Source organism: Mustela putorius, unplaced genomic scaffold, assembly GCF_011764305.1.
Source record: "Mustela putorius furo isolate JIRA1106 unplaced genomic scaffold, ASM1176430v1.1 tig00004039_pilon_pilon_pilon, whole genome shotgun sequence".
Classification (NCBI taxonomy): domain Eukaryota; kingdom Metazoa; phylum Chordata; class Mammalia; order Carnivora; family Mustelidae; genus Mustela; species Mustela putorius.
In genome coordinates this window covers 724449-743107 of record NW_025422174.1, presented here as the reverse complement: position 1 = coordinate 743107, position 18659 = coordinate 724449, and the positions used below count along the sequence as shown (strand labels likewise).

The 18659-nt window shown below is 49.3% G+C and overlaps 1 protein-coding gene and 1 non-coding gene across 8 annotated transcripts in view; both read left to right on the top strand.

Annotated features, from left to right (window-relative positions):
• LOC101685489 (Snf2 related CREBBP activator protein) overlaps positions 1–18659 on the top strand; it is a 32433-nt gene that overhangs the window by 5967 nt on the left and 7807 nt on the right. For 5 of the 7 annotated variants that reach the window (XM_013046565.2, XM_004773867.3, XM_013046563.2 and 2 more), the window contains 22 exons: positions 96–236; positions 1020–1242; positions 1358–1635; positions 2268–2358; positions 2500–2589; positions 3088–3276; positions 3362–3705; positions 3809–3986; positions 4518–4654; positions 4900–5069; positions 5185–5377; positions 6735–6871; positions 6960–7146; positions 8777–8946; positions 9331–9596; positions 9803–10108; positions 10565–10729; positions 10991–11176; positions 11375–11641; positions 11964–13453; positions 16941–17206; positions 17343–17545. In XM_013046565.2, coding sequence (XP_012902019.1) covers positions 96–236; positions 1020–1242; positions 1358–1635; positions 2268–2358; positions 2500–2589; positions 3088–3276; positions 3362–3705; positions 3809–3986; positions 4518–4654; positions 4900–5069; positions 5185–5377; positions 6735–6871; positions 6960–7146; positions 8777–8946; positions 9331–9596; positions 9803–10108; positions 10565–10729; positions 10991–11176; positions 11375–11641; positions 11964–13453; positions 16941–17206; positions 17343–17545 — 5677 coding nt within the window. The remainder of the gene's footprint in view (positions 1–95; positions 237–1019; positions 1243–1357; positions 1636–2267; positions 2359–2499; positions 2590–3087; positions 3277–3361; positions 3706–3808; positions 3987–4517; positions 4655–4899; positions 5070–5184; positions 5378–6734; positions 6872–6959; positions 7147–8776; positions 8947–9330; positions 9597–9802; positions 10109–10564; positions 10730–10990; positions 11177–11374; positions 11642–11963; positions 13454–16940; positions 17207–17342; positions 17546–18659) is intronic. The other 2 variants (XM_045072607.1, XM_045072608.1) reach the window with 2 other exon arrangements.
• On the top strand, positions 2049–2177 carry LOC123389858. Its single transcript, XR_006604507.1, has one exon. It is a non-coding gene; the product is annotated as a small nucleolar RNA SNORA30/SNORA37 family (small nucleolar RNA).

Here is an 18659-nt window from a genome sequence, read left to right as displayed (position 1 = left end):
TTTCTTGGCCTTGATTATTCTCATTGCTGTTGGTTTGAGAAGGGAGTAGGAGACTGGCCTTGGAATGTTTTCACTCTGGTGCCGTATTCCCACAGGTTGTGCGCATGGTCATCCGGCACCACGAGGAGCAACGGCAGAAAGAGGAACGGGCTCGGAGAGAAGAGCAAGCCAAGCTGCGCCGAATTGCCTCTGCCATGGCTAAGGACGTCAGGCAGTTCTGGAGCAATGTGGAGAAGGTAGGCGCCAGGGATCAGGAAAGGGCATTGCCGCCGGTTTGCTTAGTGCCAGCGTGGTAGCAGGAGCAGTCGAAACTGCTGCAGAGAGGGCGCCCGGGCGGCTCAGTGGGTGAAGCCTCTGCCTTCAGCTCAAGTCGTGATCTTGGGATCCTGGGATCGAGCCCCGCATCGGCCTCTCTGCACAGCGGGGAGCCTGCTTCCTCCTCTCTCTCTCTCTCTCTGCAGGGCATTCAGCATGCTTTCCCTAAAACCTCTTTATGCCATTTACCTGTTTAAACATCATCGAAGTTCTCAGTAATCAAATTGTTCTCATATAGGAAGTTTTGTTTCTCAAGTACTGCCTGGTTTCTGTCTGTATATTCAGTCTTGTCTCCTGCCAGTTCCTTTTCTTTTCTACTTCAAATATTCTTTTTTTGCACATCCCTGATAACTTACCCATGTTCTTTCTGCTGCCGGGAGTGCCTTTCTTCTCATGCCCACTTAGGGAACACCTACTTAGTCTTTGAGATTCAGCCCCAGATACATTTGTAACTCTTTCTCTGCTGCCTGAAGTTAAATTGGCTATTCTCTTTCCTGTGCTCCCTTTGTGCTTTTTTCAAGCACTTTTTTGTTTTGTTTTGTTTTGTTTTGTTTTCTTCAAAAGCACTTTTAAGGACATTTAGTTTTTCCCTCTTGAAAAGCAAGCCCAAAGACTAGCACAGAGGAGGTTTCCCTACATGTTGGGTTAAAGATTACATGAATAAAAGATTATATTCGTGACCTGTCCATTTCATGCTGTGGCAGGTGGTGCAATTCAAGCAACAGTCCCGGCTTGAGGAAAAACGTAAAAAAGCTCTGGATCTGCACCTGGACTTCATTGTGGGGCAAACTGAAAAGTACTCAGACCTTTTATCTCAGAGCCTCAACCAGCCACTAGCATCCAGCAAAGCTGGCTCTTCCCCTTGCCTTGGCTCCTCCTCAGCTGCCTCTAGTCCTCCACCCCCGGTTTCCCGGCTGGATGATGAAGGTGTGTGTCCTCTTTGGCTCTGTTACTCTTCCTCACGTGCCCTTTCCAGAGCTGAAAACCCACCCTGTGGCTTGCAGGGCCCCGTGGACTTTGTGACCTTGTTCTCCTGCTATAGATGGGGACTTCCAACCCCAAGAGGAGGAGGAAGAGGATGATGAGGAGACGATTGAGGTTGAAGAACAGCAGGAAGGCAATGATGCAGAGACCCAGAGGCGTGAGATTGAGCTGCTTCGACGTGAGGGAGAATTGCCATTGGAAGAGCTGCTCCGTTCCCTCCCCCCTCAGCTGCTAGGAGGGCCTTCCAGCCCCTCAAGAACCCCCTCATCTCGTGACAGTGACCCCCACGATGGGCCTGAGGAAGGTGGTGAAGAAGAGGCCTCTCGGGTGTTACAGGTATGCGGAGGATGGGTAGAGGGAGGACTCCGTGGGAGCCGAGCTGGAGGTTCAAGGACTGAGTTCTGGCTCATAAGGTCGTTGTGGTTTTCCGGAGTTCTCCCTGGTCGAGGGCATTTGGCTCTCGTTGAGGGATGGATAGTGAAGAATCTGGGTTTGGGGCAAGTTGCGTTCTGAGATGGGAAGTTTCCAATGCTGTAGTGGAAGAGTACTGTACTTTACAACTGTTACGTGACCTTGAAAAAAAATACTTAATCTAGTTCTGCCACTTCTGTGAAATGGTCCTAATACTCCCTATTGGTTTGTAGGTTTGGAGCTAGGATGATAATCCTGAAGTCTTTTCTGGACCTAAGCTGTCTCTTTCTTAGAAGTCTGAGTGTGTGGGGTTGGTGCCGGGGGCCTGTGTTTCTTATCTAGCACTTTCACAGATCCTCCTCTGGACAGTGGGGCCAGGATTTGGTAGCTGGTGCTGAAAGAAAACCCTTGATTGCATCCTTGCTCTGGGACTGTGCCAGTGGCAGCTGTCACTCAGTGGGACAAAGAGATTGTTCTGTGACGTCATATTCAACATTGCATCTTTCTCCTGCTGTTCTAACCTCAGGTCTTGTCCCTTTTCATGCTTTGCCATTCAGGTGAAGCCCCCACCCTCTGTCACACAGCGCAACAAACAGCCTTGGCATCCAGATGAGGATGACGAAGAGTTTACTGCCAATGAGGATGAAGGTCAGGCATGTTCTCTTTATCTTATTGCCCCTTGCCCTTTGAATTCTCTGGACCTAACATTTTCATGCTTTCTCCTCTCCTCAACTTGGACTGGGTCCTGTGATTCTGTTCCCATTGATTTGGGGTCATTCTCTCTCGCAGCGGAGGATGAAGAGGATACCATAGCAGCTGAGGAGCAGTTGGAAGGGGATGTGGACCATGCCATGGAGCTGAGCGAGTTGGCTCGAGAAGGTGACATTCACCAGACGTTTCATGAGCATCCGCTTGGTGCAGAATGTGAGGGATAAAGAGATGAATAAGAAAGGGACTTTTCATCCCCCTTGGAGGAACTACAGGTCTAATGACAAAGAGAGATGGAAGCAAATAATTATAAATAGACTATGACGACCGGTTATGATGGAAGTTTGAACAGAGTGACGTGACCATGTTGGAGAAGTGGAGCTAATATAAGAGCATATTGGCCACATTTGACCTGAACCTTAAAGACAGGTTTAGTTTGATGTTGTCCTTCCCAGCGGAAGGCAGCAGCATCCATAGTTCTAGCCCAGGCTGTGGGGCTTGGCTTTGAAGCAGGTGCTGAAAGCACACTCTCTGTCTCCCTTCAGACCTGAGCCCAGTAGTGTCTGTAGAAACCCAGATAAAATGAATGGGCACCACTCAGACCTCTGTTTTGTCTTTACCCCTTTTCCCTCAGAGCACCCAGAAGCTTAGCCGTGGTTTCTTTTCCAGGTGAGCTCTCCATGGAGGAGCTACTGCAGCAGTACGCAGGAGCCTATGCTTCCGACGCCTCGGTCCCAGGCTCTGGGAGTAGTGAAGAAGAAGATGAAGATGAGGTTGAGGCTAACAGCTCTGACTGTGAACCAGAGGGGGCCACAGAAGCCGAAGAGGCTCCTCAAGAGGATAGTAGCAGTCAGTCAGGTGACTCTGTGGCCACGGGCACCCTGGAGGGGAGATACTGGAGGAGTAGGCATGGGGAGCACTAAGCCTTGGTCTTGTGCTTTAGAATCTGCTGAGGAGCAGAGCGAGGAAGAGGAAGATGAGCATTCGGAGGAGGAAGAAACGAGCGGCAGTTCTGAATCAGAGGAATCTGAGTCTGACGAGTCTGAGGAGTCTCCATCACAGAGCCAGGCAGAAGAGGAGGAGGAGGAGGAGGAGGAGGAAGACGATGACGACTTCGGGGTGGAGTACTTGCTTGCCAGGGATGAGGAACAGAGTGAGGTAGACGCGGGGAGTGGACCTCCCACCCCAGGACCTGCCGCTGCTCTAGGCCCTAAGAAGGAAATTACTGACATTGCAGCGGCAGCTGAAAGTCTTCAGCCCAAGGGTTATACCTTGGCCACCACACAGGTAACCCCAGAGCCCAGCTTCTGCTTTCTCATATCTTGACTTTTCTGTTTCCCAGTGACTCGTGCCTCCTTTCTACTGTGCTGCCTCTCTTTTTCCCTACCAGGTGAAGACGCCCATCCCCCTGCTCCTGCGGGGCCAGCTCCGGGAGTACCAGCACATTGGGCTGGACTGGCTGGTTACTATGTATGAGAAGAAACTTAATGGTATTCTTGCTGATGAAATGGGGCTAGGCAAGACAATCCAGACTATCTCCCTGCTTGCTCACTTGGCCTGTGAAAAAGGTAACGAGGCAGGGCCCTCCCATTTGGGTCTTCTTGGCCAGTCCCCTGCAAAGACTGTTTAATGGGACTAACCGCGGGATGGTGAAGCACTCCCTGTTTTGTGTTGTCTTGGTAGCTTTATTGACTCTGGTCTGTAACTGGAGATGCCAGTGTAGGATTCTTAGGAGGGGCCATTAGGTAGAGTGATCGGGGTTATACCTGAGGAACCAGAACAGAGCCCTAAAGTTTGTATTTCCTTACTATGTCTCTCTTTAATTCTGCTTAAAATCTTTCTATTTTGTTTTTTTTAAGTTGAGATGTAGTTGGCATATAACATTATACGACTTTTAGGTGTCTAGTATAACGTTCTGAAACTAGTGTGTGTTGTGAAATGATTAGCACAGCACACGTCCACTACCACACAGTTGCAAAAGCTTTTTTTCTGTTGTACTGAGAATTTTTAACATCTCTCTTAATGGCTTTTGAGTATGCAGTCCAGTATTATTAACTATAGTCACCATGCTGTACATGTCTCATTCTTTTGCTAAACAGGTAACTGGGGTCCCCATTTGATCATTGTCCCCACCAGTGTGATGCTGAACTGGGAGATGGAGCTGAAGCGGTGGTGTCCCAGCTTTAAAATCCTCACTTACTACGGAGCCCAGAAAGAGAGGAAGCTCAAGCGGCAGGTTCGCAGTCTGTGTGATGGATCACTCCCGCGCCTCCTTTGCCCCACACTGATGCCTCTCTTACTCTTAGGCCCTTTTCTCAAAGAAGTTCTTTTCCCTCCCCTTTCTATTGCTGCCTCCTTCTTCTGGGACTTGGCTGTTTTCTCCAGTCCTGACTTATGTCCTTTGAGGACCTTAGCGTACCTTTTCTTTATCCTTTCCTTCCTTTTCACCCCACCATCTGCTGCTTTCTCCTGATTCCTCAGGGCTGGACCAAGCCCAATGCCTTCCACGTGTGTATCACGTCTTACAAGCTGGTGCTGCAGGACCACCAGGCCTTCCGTCGCAAGAACTGGCGTTACCTCATTCTGGATGAGGCTCAGAACATCAAGAACTTCAAGTCCCAGCGCTGGCAGTCCCTGCTCAACTTCAACAGGTGGGGGTGCAAATGGGCATTTGGAGGAGGGTTGACTTGACTTGAAGAGTGGGATGCTCAGAAGGTTGGGACCCTGCTGGTCACCCTTCTTCCAATTCCCTCTGTTTCTTTGCAGCCAGAGACGCCTGCTCCTCACAGGAACTCCATTGCAGAACAGCCTCATGGAGCTGTGGTCCTTGATGCACTTTCTGATGCCCCATGTCTTCCAGTCTCATCGCGAGTTTAAAGAATGGTTCTCTAACCCGCTAACTGGCATGATTGAGGGCAGCCAGGAGTACAATGAAGGTCTGGTCAAACGCCTGCACAAGGTAGGGCCGGAAACAGTTTGGCAGGGTGTTGGGAGCGGCAAACTAAGGGCAGTACCTGGAAGACCTTTAGGGAGAGGGAAATCAGTGCTGGGCTGAACTTGCTCAGTTGTCAGGTGGCAGTGTTCTGGTGACTGACCCATTGCCAAACTGAGTGACATCATCTTAGTCATTATTTTACTTGTCCCCCCCCCCCCAAGCAGTGACACTTGTCTTTATTCTCTGAATAGAATGGTCCTGCTGATTGGTCCTTGCTTAGATTTCTTCTTACCAGGCTTTCCTCAACTTTTGGGTTCTTTCTCTTTTTTCTGTGGGGTTTTTTTTTCCTCTCTCTCTCTTTCTTTTTTTCCTTTTGTTTTCTCTGGATCCTTTTATCCAGCCTTTTTTTTTTTTTTTAATTTGAAGATTTTATTTATTTTCGAGAAGGGGAGGGGAGGAGCAGAGGGAGAGGGACAAGCAGACTCCGCGGTGCGTGCAGAGCGTGGTGTGGGGCTCCGTTCCGTGATGCTGGGATCATGACCCCACCCCAAATCAAGAGTCGGATGCTCTACTGCTTTGTCCAGCTTCTAAGTAACATCTCTCAGCATTCTGGTGAGACAGCTCTTTTGTCTCAGTTCATGTGTCTTAAGGCTTTAAAGACTTTCTGATTTGTATTTTTACTCTCCCAACCAATCTGTATTTAAATTTCTGACTTGGTATCTTTAATTCAGAGTTACTGAATTCGAGTCTTGAATACACAGTATTTAAGCCAAACATCTCAAATTTTATAGCCTACTGTTTCTACTCTGTTTTCTTCACACTGTCACTTCGGTAAATCAAACGAGAAACCAGAATCTTCTTTAACTATGTGTCTTTCCTTCATTATATTTTTATTTTTCATTTCTTCCATGTGTATTTAAAAACTATCCTATCAGATTTTACCTCCTCGGATTTCAGATTCGCCTTTTTTCTCTGCTCTCTGTCACTGCCACAATTTTTGTTCTCAGCTTCTTTCCTGGATTTACTTTCATAATATTATAAATTTACAGTTCCTTCTTGAAATGTAATTTAAGTCATCCCTTCTGCATAGTTACTCTGCCCTCGGTGTCTTTTTCTTTTTTTTTTAAAGCATTTCTTAAGGAGTGGTATTACCATCTTTATATGGATCTCCTTCAATAGACCGTAAAGTCCTGAGTGGAGAGCTTACATTTGATTCCTCTTTCTGTGATTGATTCCTGGCATCCTTTATGGCTTTACGAGTATTTACAGAAGGGCTAAGCTAGGGTTCTGCTGGTCATTAGGCCAAGACCCAGCTAGAGGGGCGAGGCTGGGGCTCAGTGCCCATCGTTCTCCTATTAGCCTCCTGCTTATTTGCTTTTAGGTTTTGCGGCCTTTTTTGCTGCGCCGGGTTAAGGTGGACGTTGAGAAGCAGATGCCTAAAAAATATGAGCATGTTATCCGCTGCCGGCTCTCCAAGCGTCAGCGCTGTCTCTATGATGACTTCATGGCACAGACCACGTAAGGGAGGACAGAGGGTGGGCCCTGGGGCCCTATATTGGAACAGATGTGATTGTCAGGATGCCCATTTATTTTTCCTCTCTCCCAGCACTAAGGAGACACTAGCCACAGGCCATTTCATGAGTGTCATCAACATTTTGATGCAGCTACGAAAGGTCTGCAATCATCCAAACCTGTTTGACCCTCGACCTGTTACCTCCCCCTTCATCACCCCAGGAATCTGCTTCAGCACCGCCTCTCTGGTGCTAAGGGCCACTGATGTCCACCCCCTCCAGGTAAGTCGTTCCCAAAGTTATTGGCCCTAGCATAACCCTGTATCCTTTTTTTTAAGGCTAGAGTCCAGTTATGGCATCCTTCCCTTATAAATTGAGCACTTTTCCCCTGGTTTCATCGTTTTCTGTCTGTGTGACTTAGGGCAAGCTAATTTTTAATTGATCTCTAACACTAAGTTTGGTTGCCCTTGAAAGTTAGGGATTATAAAGGCCTATTATCTGCAATATGTTTGTGAAAACTGTGTTAATATTTTTGAAAGTGCCTGGCATGTTAGTGATACTTAAATACTATTTTGTTTTCCTGTTCCTTCCTTCTTTTTGGACACCGCCCCCCCAAACTTTTGATTTTGTTGTGGTAAAATACACAGTTTTACCAGGTTAACCCTTTTTAAGTGTATATTTTAGTGGCATGAGCATAGTCACGTTGTGCGACCACCACCACGCATCTCCAAAACTTTTTTCATCTTTCCAAATTGAAACTCCATGCACACGAAATAGTAACTCCTCATTCTCCCCTGTCCCCCAGCCCTTGGCAGCCACCACTGCTTTTTCTAAGTTTGACTCTTCTGGGTACTCAGATAAATAGGATCATATGTATTTATCCTTTTGTGACTGGCTTATTAGCAGATTGTCTTCCAGGCTCATCCATGTTGTAGCATGTGCCAGAATTTCCTTGCTAAGTGGGGATGCCGTTTCATACATGTATCTACATGTCTGTATACATCCATGCTTACACATGTATATGTCCTGCATTTTGTTCACCTGTTTACCCATCATGGATGGGTAAATAACTTTGGGTTATTTTCATTTTCTGGCTATTATAAATAATGCTACAGTGCACATGGGTGTACAAATACCAGTTTGAATCCCTGCTCTCAATTCTTTTGGGGACATAGAGTTGCTAGATCATATAGTAGTTTGATTTTTAATTTTTTGAGGTAAACGGCTGTAGTATTTTCCATAATGGCTGCTGCATTTCACATTGCCAACAGCAGTGCACAAGGGTTCTAATTTCTCCATATCATTGCCAGCACTTGGTGTTTTTTTGTTTTATTTTATAGCCATCTTAACAGGTGTGAGGCGGCAGTACCTCATTGTGATTTTTTTTTTTTTAAAGATTTTATTTATTTATTTGACACAGAGAGATCATACGTAGGCAGAGAGGCAGTCAGAGAGAGAGAGGAGGAAGCAGGCTTCCGCTGAGCAGAGAGCCCGATGCAGGGACTCAATCCCAGGATTTAATCCACTGAGCCACCCAGGCGCCCCACCTCATTGAGATTTTGATTTGCATTTCCCTGATGCTTAGTGATGCAGAGCACTTTTCCTGTGCGTTGTGTATTTTCTTTGGAGAAATGTTTATTTGGCATATTTGCCTGATGTTTTTACTTGGGTGGCTTTGTTGCTTAGTTGTGGGAGGTCTTTATATGTTCTGGATATTATCCTCTTACCAGATACATGATTTGCAAATGTTTTTGTCCCATTCTATGGCTCACCTTTTCATTTTGTTGGTAGTATCTTTTGACGCAGTCCTGCGATCAGTTTTTTTCTTCTGTCGCCTGTGCTGTTGGCGTCGTATCCAGGAAACCATTGCCTTATTGGCTCATCTGACACCACGCTTTTGTGTTTCTGCCAGCGGATAGACATGGGTCGGTTCGATCTTATTGGCCTGGAGGGTCGTGTCTCTAGATACGAAGCTGACACATTTCTACCCCGGCACCGCCTCTCCCGCCGGGTACTGCTAGAGGTGGCCACTGCTCCTGATCCCCCACCCCGGCCCAAACCCGTCAAGATGAAGGTCAACAGGTACCAGGGCTGACGGATAAAGGGATGGGTTCCTGGAAAAAGTGGCTACAGCTGGCTGGGGGCAGAAATTGGGGTGGAAAGGAGAGAGTCGGAGGCTCGGCTAAACGTTTGTGCGGGACGGATGCAAAGTCCTGGAGGAAGTTGGGGAGAGAAGAGGGTCCTGGGAGCCGCCCCTGTGTTGTCGCCGATCTGTTGCCCCCTTGTTGTGCTCGGTGCGTTTTGGTCATCGTGATTTCTTTCCCTCTTTCCCTTGTGTCCTTCGTGTCTTTATCGCCTTTGCTTTTGTGGCGCTGGACTTCCGCGTCGGCTTCATCTTCCTTACTCCTTCCTTCCCCGGCCCGCGCTCCTTCCTTCCTACCCGCCCTTTCCATTCCGTCCTTCCAGGATGCTGCAGCCGGTGCCCAAGCAGGAAGGCCGGACAGTGGTGGTGGTGAACAGCCCACGGACCCCCATGGGCCCTGTCCCTGTGCGACCCCCTCCAGGCCCTGAGCTCTCCACCCAGCCGGCCCCTGGCCCAGCCCCCCCAGTGCTGCCAGCACCGCTGATGGTGTCGGCCTCGCCTGTTGGGCCCCCGCTTCTCCCGGCCTCCCGGCCTCCCGGCCCTGTTCTGCTGCCCCCACTGCAGCCAAACAGTGGGCCTCTGCCCCAGGGTGAGTTACAAGGGGGCCAACCTGCTGGGGGGTCACCTCAGGCAGATTGTTCAGGTTGGGGAAGGAGTAATGGAATTAGTGTCGAGGGAGCGAAGTTGGAGACAGAGTTGTGGTGGTGGTTGGCTTGGGAGCGTGTGTGGAGCTTGCTGGGAGCGGGCTGGGGCTCCAGTCGGTATACCTGACAGATGTTTGCTTTGTGTCTGCAGTGTTGCCGTCCCCCCTGGGGGTCCTTAGTGGGACCTCACGGCCTCCTACGCCAACCCTGTCCCTGAAACCGGCCCCACCTGCTCCTGTTCGCCTAAGCCCTGCCCCGCCTCCGGGCTCCTCCAGCCTGTTGAAGCCCCTGACAGTGCCACCAGGCTACACGTTCCCTTCCGCTGCTGCCACCACCGCCTCCACCACCACGGCTGCTGCTCCCACCACGGCTGCTGCTCCCACCACGGCAGCACCAGCTTCGGCTCCTGCACCGCAGCGCCTCATCTTGTCCCCGGATATGCAGGCTCGCCTGCCTTGTAAGTTCTCCGTGGTTTGTGAGTGAAGGCTTTGAGACGAGAAGTTTTACATGCTACAGGGCTGGAGAAAAGCTGCTGAGGAGTATAAAAGGGTAAAATTCTAGGTAGCTAATGTCCATGAAGTATCTTGCTGTATGCTGGAAATTCATAATCGAGAGCTGTCAGGGAGTTCTGAGAGATGAGTGAATAATGGTAACCCTAGCAGTGGAGCGCTTATTTGGGGTGAAAGCGCAGCGTGGAGCTGGGGTGACGATTAGCCCATTAGAAGACATAAAGGAGATGGTTAGGCAAACCAGTGGGATTGAAAGTAGCCGCACACTGAAGGCTCAAAGGCTGAGTTTCCTGGAATTTGGTAAATTGAGGGGGAGGGTTGGAGGAAGTGGAGACCTGTGCTTCGTGGGGCAAAGTGGTGTTCGAGGCGTCCCTGGGTATATTCGGCCCTCTCTTTGTTCCCAGCAGGTGAAGTGGTCAGCATCGGGCAGTTGGCCTCGCTGGCACAACGTCCCGTGGCTAGCGCAGGGGGGAGCAAACCTCTCACCTTCCAGATCCAGGGCAACAAGCTGACTCTGACTGGTGCGCAGGTGCGCCAGCTTGCTGTGGGGCAGCCCCGCCCGCTGCAAAGTAGGTAAAACCCACCCCCTGTCCTGCCTTTTTTCTCCTCTTCTTTGTCTCTTTGTTTTTGTTGCTCTTTTCAGACGTCGGTCTTAATGTTTCTTTCCCGAGCTTCTGGTGGGTGGGGCCAAAGGGAGCGTTTGGAAAAGACAGGGTTGCCATCATTCTGGAGCAGTTCTCCCCCCTCTGTTCCTTCCATTTCCTCTTGCCCTCGCCTCTGTCCTCCGGCTGATAGCTGCTTCTCTCTCTCTCTCTCTCCCCTTAACCCAGGGAATGTGGTGCACCTGGTGTCCGCAGGGGGGCAGCACCACCTCATCAGCCAGCCTGCCCATGTGGCTCTCATCCAGGCCGTGGCCCCGACCCCTGGCCCCACCCCTGTCTCTGTGCCGCCTTCTTCGACCCCCAGCACCACCCTTGCCCCCACTGGCCTCAGCCTTCCGCTTGCTGCTAACCAGGGTGAGGCTCCTGGCCTTCCTACTTAGCCCTTGCCGGCCTCGGTCCCTTCAGGCATGCCCTGGGCTGCTGTCTGTCCGGCCTTCCCTCGCCAGTATCTCCAGTATCTGTCTGCTCCCCTCTCGTGCCCCTGGACTGTTTCCATCCTCTGGGTCTCTTGTTTCTTTTCTACCTTCCCCTCAATGTAGCTTCCTCTTGCAGTGCCACCAACCATGGTGAATAATACAGGCGTGGTGAAGATTGTAGTGAGACAGGCCCCTCGGGATGGACTGACTCCTGTTCCTCCATTGGCCCCAGCACCCCGGCCTCCGAGTTCTGGGCTTCCAGCTGTGTTGACTCCACGCCCCACATTAGCCCCTGGCCGGCTACCCACGCCTACTCTGGGTACCGCCCGGGCCCCCATTCCCACGTCCACTCTGGTGAGGCCCCTCCTCAAGCTGGTCCACAGTCCTTCGCCCGAAGTCAGTGGTGAGTCCAGGTGGCTAAGAGCAGATGTTTTTTCCAGGAATAGACAGAGGGTGGTCCAGACGATTTCTCAGTCGCACAGGTTTCTTGTTTATCCGCGTACTGACTTGCTTTGTAGTGGGCCCCAGAACCAGGCTGCTGAGGTCTTGCCTTATTTTAGAATATACTTCTTAGAATCGTGGGAGGGAAAGGAAATGTTAAATTGTCAAAGTCCTTGAATCTTTGACGTCATGGGGTGGGAGTGAAGGTTTTCTGGGAAAGGGATGAAGTGGTGGGGGGTAAGGGAAGGAATTCTGGGGGGCTAACTCATCCTCTGTCTCCACAGCTTCAGCGCCCGGAGCTGCTCCCTTGACCATCTCTTCTCCTCTCCCTGGGCCAGCCTCTTCTCCAATGCCAGTTCCCAACTCCTCCCCCCTTGCTAGTCCCGTGTCCTCTACAGTCTCCGTTCCGGTGCCATCTTCACTTCCCATCTCCGTCTCCACCACGCCTCCTGCCCCAGTGTCCGCTCCACTCGCCGTCCCTATCTCAGCCCCCCTGCCTGTTTCGGCTTCCGGCCCAGCTCTGTTGACCAATGTGACCCCAGCACTGGCACCTGTTGTCTCAGCGGCTCCTGGACCTCCCTCTTTGGCACCGGCTGGGGCTTCCCCGTCAGCGTCCGCTTTGACTCTAGGTTTGGCCACAACTCCATCCCTGTCTTCGTCTCAGGCACCTGGTCACCCTCTGTTGTTGGCTCCGGCCTGTTCCCATGTTCCAGGCTTGAACTCAGCTGTGGCCCCGGCATGTTCACCTGTCCTGGTACCAGCTTCTGCTCTGGCCAGTCCTTTTCCGGCAGCACCAAATCCAGCTGCAGCTCAGGCTTCCCTTCTGGCTCCAGCACCTTCTGCATCTCAGGCTCTAGCCACCTCTCTGGCTCCCATGGTGGCTCCACAGACAGCAATCCTGGCTCCTTCTCCAGCTACTTCTCTGGCTCCTCTTCCAGTCCTGGCTCCGTCGCCAGGTCCTGCTCCCCTCCTGGCTCCATCGCAGACTCCGGTTCCAGTTCTGGCTTCATCTTCTACTCCAGGAACCTCTTTAGCTTCGGCTTCTTCAGTGGTGCCAGCCCCAGCCCCTGTGTTGGCTCCATCATCGACGCAGACCATGGTACCGGCCCCGGTTCCATCACCTCTTCCAAGTCCAGCTTCTACACAGACACTGGCCTTAGCCCCAGTTTTACCAGCCACTCTGGGTGGCTCGTCTCCATCTCCAGCCCTGTCTTTGGGAACGGGGAGCCCTCCGGGGCCTTTTTCAGCGCGGACATCGCCGTTGACTCTGGCGTCTTCCCTAGTGCCGGCTCCGGCCCAGACATTGTCTTTGGCGCCAGGACCACCACTGGGTCCATCACAGACGCTGTCTCTGGCTCCAGCACCCCCTTTGACTCCAGCTTCTCCGATGGGCCCAGCCCCAGCTCCCACGCTGACTCTGGCTCCAGTATCGTCATCTGCTTCCCTCCTGACCCCAGCTTCAGTGCAAACATTGACCTTGAGCCCTGCCCCAGTTCCGGTGTCCACCTTGGGTCCAGCTGCAGCCCAGACTCTGGCGCTGGCCCCAATCTCAACACAGGCCCCAGCTTCCCAGACATCCTCCCTCGTGGTTCCGGCATCTGGCGCTGCTCCCTTGCCGGTCACCATGGTGTCCCGGCTGCCCGTTTCCAAGGATGAGCCTGAGACGCTGACATTGCGCCCTGGTCCCCCCAGCCCTCCCTCCACTGCTACCTCGTTCAGTGGTCCCCGGCCTCGACGCCAGCCCCCACCTCCACCTCGTTCCCCTTTCTATCTGGTAAGTTTTACTCCCTCAGAGAGAGGGAACAGGAACTTGGGGTTTCTTTGGAGTTCTGGTAGAGTGAATGGAACAGAACGATGTTAATCCGGGTAGATGACACAGCCTAGTTTTGTGGACCCGATACTTAGAGTGTGCAGTTGGCCAAGCCCCTTCTCTTTCCTGGCCCTTTCCTTTTTTCTGTGTAATGGGAATGATAATCTTTATTCCGCTTTTCTCAGAGGAGTAATTGAGGACCTAATGTGCTTTTTAAAACTATGAAGAATTACTGATACATTCAAGGCTGCCTTGGTACTGTTGGTCTTTTGGTACTTGCTTGTTCTTGAGTCAGCGTTAGCATCTGATGGCCTCATTTTACAGATGGAAAAGCTAGCCCACTGAGTGATACTATAAAGGTGGCACAACTTGTGCGAACTCAGATGTGTTGACTCCGTTGCTTTCTCCTCATCCACGCAAAAGGCATTCCTCAGAGATAGGAAAACTTTTTTCAGTTGCTAAAACCATCGCAGTTGTCAAGTATTTGAGCTTCTGGGGGAAGGGAATGGCACCATGGACTACAGTTCCCTAAGATCACAAGCCTCTGGCGAATGGTTCTCTCTTGTAGGTTTGTTGGTTTGTTTTACCTCCACAGTGTAAAAGGAGCTATGTTTCTTGTCCTTCCATGAATTTTGTGGGCCCATTTTTTTTTTTGTTACATGTACGGATCCATACATGTTTTTGCCTAACTTAAACTTGTAGCTCAAATTCGAGTAAGTAATTCAAGAACTAATAGGAAGAAAGATCTAGTGAATTGTTCCAGGTCCTTTGTGTCTTTCTGTCCCTTTAACATAAAGGGAGCTGCTGCTTATTCAGAGCTGCTGCTTATTTTTTTCCTCAGCCCCAGACCCCCACTCCACCCGTGCCGTTGACTCCGCCTTGCGGCCTTTTCCTGATGTTGCCAGGTTGCTCTGGCTTGCTGCAGGGAGAGAGAAGGGAGCTAGATCCAGCCCAAGAGTGGCAGCTGCATGGTCTGTGCTAAATTCTGGTTGCTCTGCAAGTATGTGGAGGCTTTTTTTTTTTTTTAAGATTTTGTTTTTGTTTATTTGACAGACACCGCAAGAGAGGGAACACAAGCAAGGGGAGTGGGAGACGAAGAAGCAGGCCTCCCACCAAGCAGGTCCTACCAGGACCCTGGGATCATGAGCTGAGCCGAAGGCAGACGCTTAATGACCCCCTGTAGAAGCTTCTCAACACTTTTTTTTAAGCACTTTTTTTGTTTAAGCAGTTTGTCATAAAGATCACATACCGCACAGTTTGCCCATGTAAAGAGTGGCTTTTAGTATATTCACATAGGTTGCAACCATCACTGCTATCGACTTGAAAATATTTTCACGGTCCTGAGAAGAAACCCCACACCCTTAGCCGTCATCTTCCAACTCTTCCGTCTCTTCTAACTTTAGACAAGCACTAATTTTTCTGTTTTTTTAGATTTTGCCATGGAATCATGGCATATGGTCTTTTGTGACTGGCTTTGTTCATTTAGCGTAATGTCTTTGAGGTTCATCCACGTTGTAGCATATGTTGGCATTTTGGTTTTTTTATTGTTGAATAACATTCCATTGTGTGGCAGTACATTTTATATGTCTATTCAGCAGTAGATGGACACGTTTGGAATATTTCTACTTCTTGGCTCTTATGAATAATGCTGCCCTGAAGTTCACTTGTAAGATTTTTTTTGTCTTCATATGTTTTCAGTTATATTGGATATATGCCTAGGAGCAGAATTACTGAGTCGGATAGTAACTGTGTTTAACTGAGGAGTTACCAAACTGTTTTCCAAAGTGGCGATAACCACTGATACCACTTTACATTCCCACAGGCAGCACAGAAGGGTTCCAGGTTCTCCACATCTTTGCCAGCACTTGTTGTTATGTCTTTATGATTGTAGCTGTGCTAGTGGGTGTGAAGTGGTATCTTGTGGTTTTGGTCTGTTTTCCTAATGGCCAGTCATGTTGAGCATCTTTTTGGTGGTTTGCCATTTGTGTATCTTCTTTGAAGAAATGTTAGGTACTCAGATCCTTTGTGTTTTTAATTTTTTTAAATTTATTTTTATTACTATTTTTTCTAAGTAAATTCTATGCCCAGTGTGGGGCTTGAATTCACAACTCTGAGATCAAGATCAAAACCACGCTCTAGGGACACCTGGGTGGCTCAGTCAGTTAAGCCACTGCCTTCCGCTCAGGTCATGATCCCAGGGTCCTGGGATCAAGTCCTGCATCGGGCTTCTTGGTCCCCAGGGAGCCTGCTTCTCTCTCTGCTTCTGCCTGTGATTTCGCGTGTGCAGGCGCTCTCTATCTCTCAGAAATAAATAAATAAAATCTCTTCAAAACTGTGCTCTACCAACTGAGCCAGCCCTTTTTAATTGGGTTATTGTACTGATTTGAAAGATACATTCTGGATACGAATATCTTTTCAGATACATGATATGCAGATATTTTCTCCTTTGCTGCTACTTTTGAGAGTGACATGCTTTGCTGGGATGCTTTTTCCTTTTTCACTTTGATCCCCAGGAGCCTCAAGTTTAAGGGAGCAGACAGGAAGGGAGATTTGGGACATTGCTTTTTCTCAGGATCATCTCCTAGGGTTCATCTTCATTTGTTCATTCTCATAGCAGCTGTTTATTGAGAGCCTGCTTGGTGCCAGATAACTGAGCTAGATAGTGGGTAATTATAGTGAGCAAGGTAAGATACAGTTTGTGTTATGGTTGCAGTTTCGTGGATAGAAGATATTAGTCAAAGACTCATACAGATGTAAAACAATGTGGTGAGTGCTGCAAAAAAAGAGGTAGTTTTTTAGCCTGTGAAACTTGAAGTGCTAGTGATGGGAAAGGACTGGGTCAAAGTCCTACAAATTTCCTGTCTGCCAGGGCCCTCCCCTTTTCTCTCTTAGGGTGATGAAACCCAGGTGCCTGATTAGCTTTTCCCAATTCTACCCCATTCTAGTATGGCTCCTGGGTGAAACCTCCCATGGATTTGATTAGCCACTCTGTCCTGGTCAGTGATTGGAGGAAGGCTTTCAATAATTGTTTCGGGTCCACTTCTAAAAGCCAAATTAATTTGAATGTTGTGGAGTTTAAGTGTTATTTAAGAAAATTCCCAGAAATCATCCATTTTATAAGCTTATTAAGTATACAGATCTTAGTTTTGAATATTTAGGCATTCTGTTTTGGTAACATATAAAGGAAGATCAGGGTTTTTTTGCAGAGAAGTTATTTCATATAAAATTATGAAAAGAGTAACTCTCATTATTGACAGCTTGGAAAAAAACCACTAAAAGCATAATGTAGTTTTGAATCCTGTGGTTTCCATAGGTTATGTTTAATTCTGGGATGAATGGTCAGGTTTTCTATGAGGACACTGATCACTTTTTCTGTGTGCGTGTGCGTGTGTGTGTGTGCGCGCGTGTGTGCGTGCGTGTGCGTGTGCGCGTGTTTTCCTCTCATCCCCAGGACTCTCTGGAGGAAAAGCGGAAGCGGCAGCGGTCTGAACGCCTGGAACGGATTTTCCAACTTAGTGAGGCTCATGGGGCCCTGGCACCTGTGTATGGGACTGAAGTCCTGGATTTCTGTACCCTGCCCCAACCTGTTGCCAGCCCCATCGGCCCTCGTTCTCCTGGCCCCAGCCACCCCACCTTTTGGACTTATACCGAGGCTGCCCGCCAGGCTGTACTGTTTCCCCAGCAACGACTAGACCAGCTGTCAGAAATCATTGAGAGGTTGGCAGGGCTAAGTGCTAATGGGAACCGGGTCTTGGGGCCTCTGAGTGGATATAGTGGTTAGGGCTGGTGAAGGTGCACTTTTGGGGCCTTTCCGAGTTCCATCTTTTATGCTGCTTGCCTTCTTCCTTCACAGGTTCATCTTTGTCATGCCTCCTGTGGAGGCGCCTCCCCCTTCCCTGCACGCCTGCCACCCTCCTCCTTGGCTGGCCCCACGTCAGGCAGCCTTCCAAGAGCAACTGGCCTGCGAGCTCTGGCCACGGGCTCGTCCTTTGCACCGTATTGTGTGCAACATGCGCACCCAGTTCCCTGACTTGAGGCTCATCCAGTATGACTGTGGTAAGTTCATTGGTCAGTAAGGATCCCTAGACCTTTCCCCCCACTGTGAGTAGCAAAGACTATATCAAAGGGACGCTATAGCTTGATTTTTGTGAGTTTCATTAAACATCAGCCAGTTTTTCAGGCTACGCTGATAGGTAGGATGGAGAAATGTAGACCTTATGATGGATTCTTGACATGCGTGGATTTGACTTCGATGAAAGTTGAAAATGTGTGTTAACTCATGCATTTGGTAATTATTTTGTGAGTATCTCTTGTATTTTACACTTAGGATACGGTGCCAAATAAGATAGCACAGCAGAGAGTTTTCAGATGTATGGGGAAAGGTGCAAGTTGGTACAAGACTGCACAGTAAATAGTAAGTTGTGTTTTAGGAAAACACAAGGATCTTCCTGTCTTTGGTTAGAATCTTTTTGGTTAGAATGCATTTGGCTACAAGTATTGTAAAACTGAATAGTGGCTTGAACCACAAGAGCATTTATTGAGAAATTCTGAGAATAGTGGTGTATGGCCGGTTCAGCTTACTGATGTTTTCGCGGACCCAGGACCTTCTGGTCTCTCTCCCATCCTTAGCTTTCATCTTCTTCTTCTCATGTTTATTTGTTGGTGGTTCTACCATGGCTGCCACAACTCCAGGGAGCACAGCAGTGCTCTGAGCAGGAAACAGGGCTTGAGAGAAAATATTCTCAGCAAGTTTCTCTCTTTGGGGGGTGGGAAGAAAGTTCTCCTCATTGACGACGCTTCATAGGGCACTGCTTTAATTTGGGCAATAAGCCCATCCCTAGAATAATCTCTGACAAAGGGAAATGGCAAAGAGGAACTATGGCTTTTTTATTTTTGTTTTTTAAAGATTTTATTTATTTATTTGACAGAGATCACAAGTAGGCAGAGAGGCAGGCAGAGAGAGAAAGGGGGAAGCAGGCTCCCCGCTGAACAAGGAGCTAGATGTGGGGCTCGATCCCAGGACCCTGGGATCATGACCTGAGCCAAAGGCAGAGGCTTAACCGACTGATCCACCCAAGCGCCCCAACTATGGCTTTTTTAGACCAGTCATGATCTATCTTTTGGGGTTGGATTGGGGCTTATCCTCCCTGGATCAAGGGATCTCTGCCAG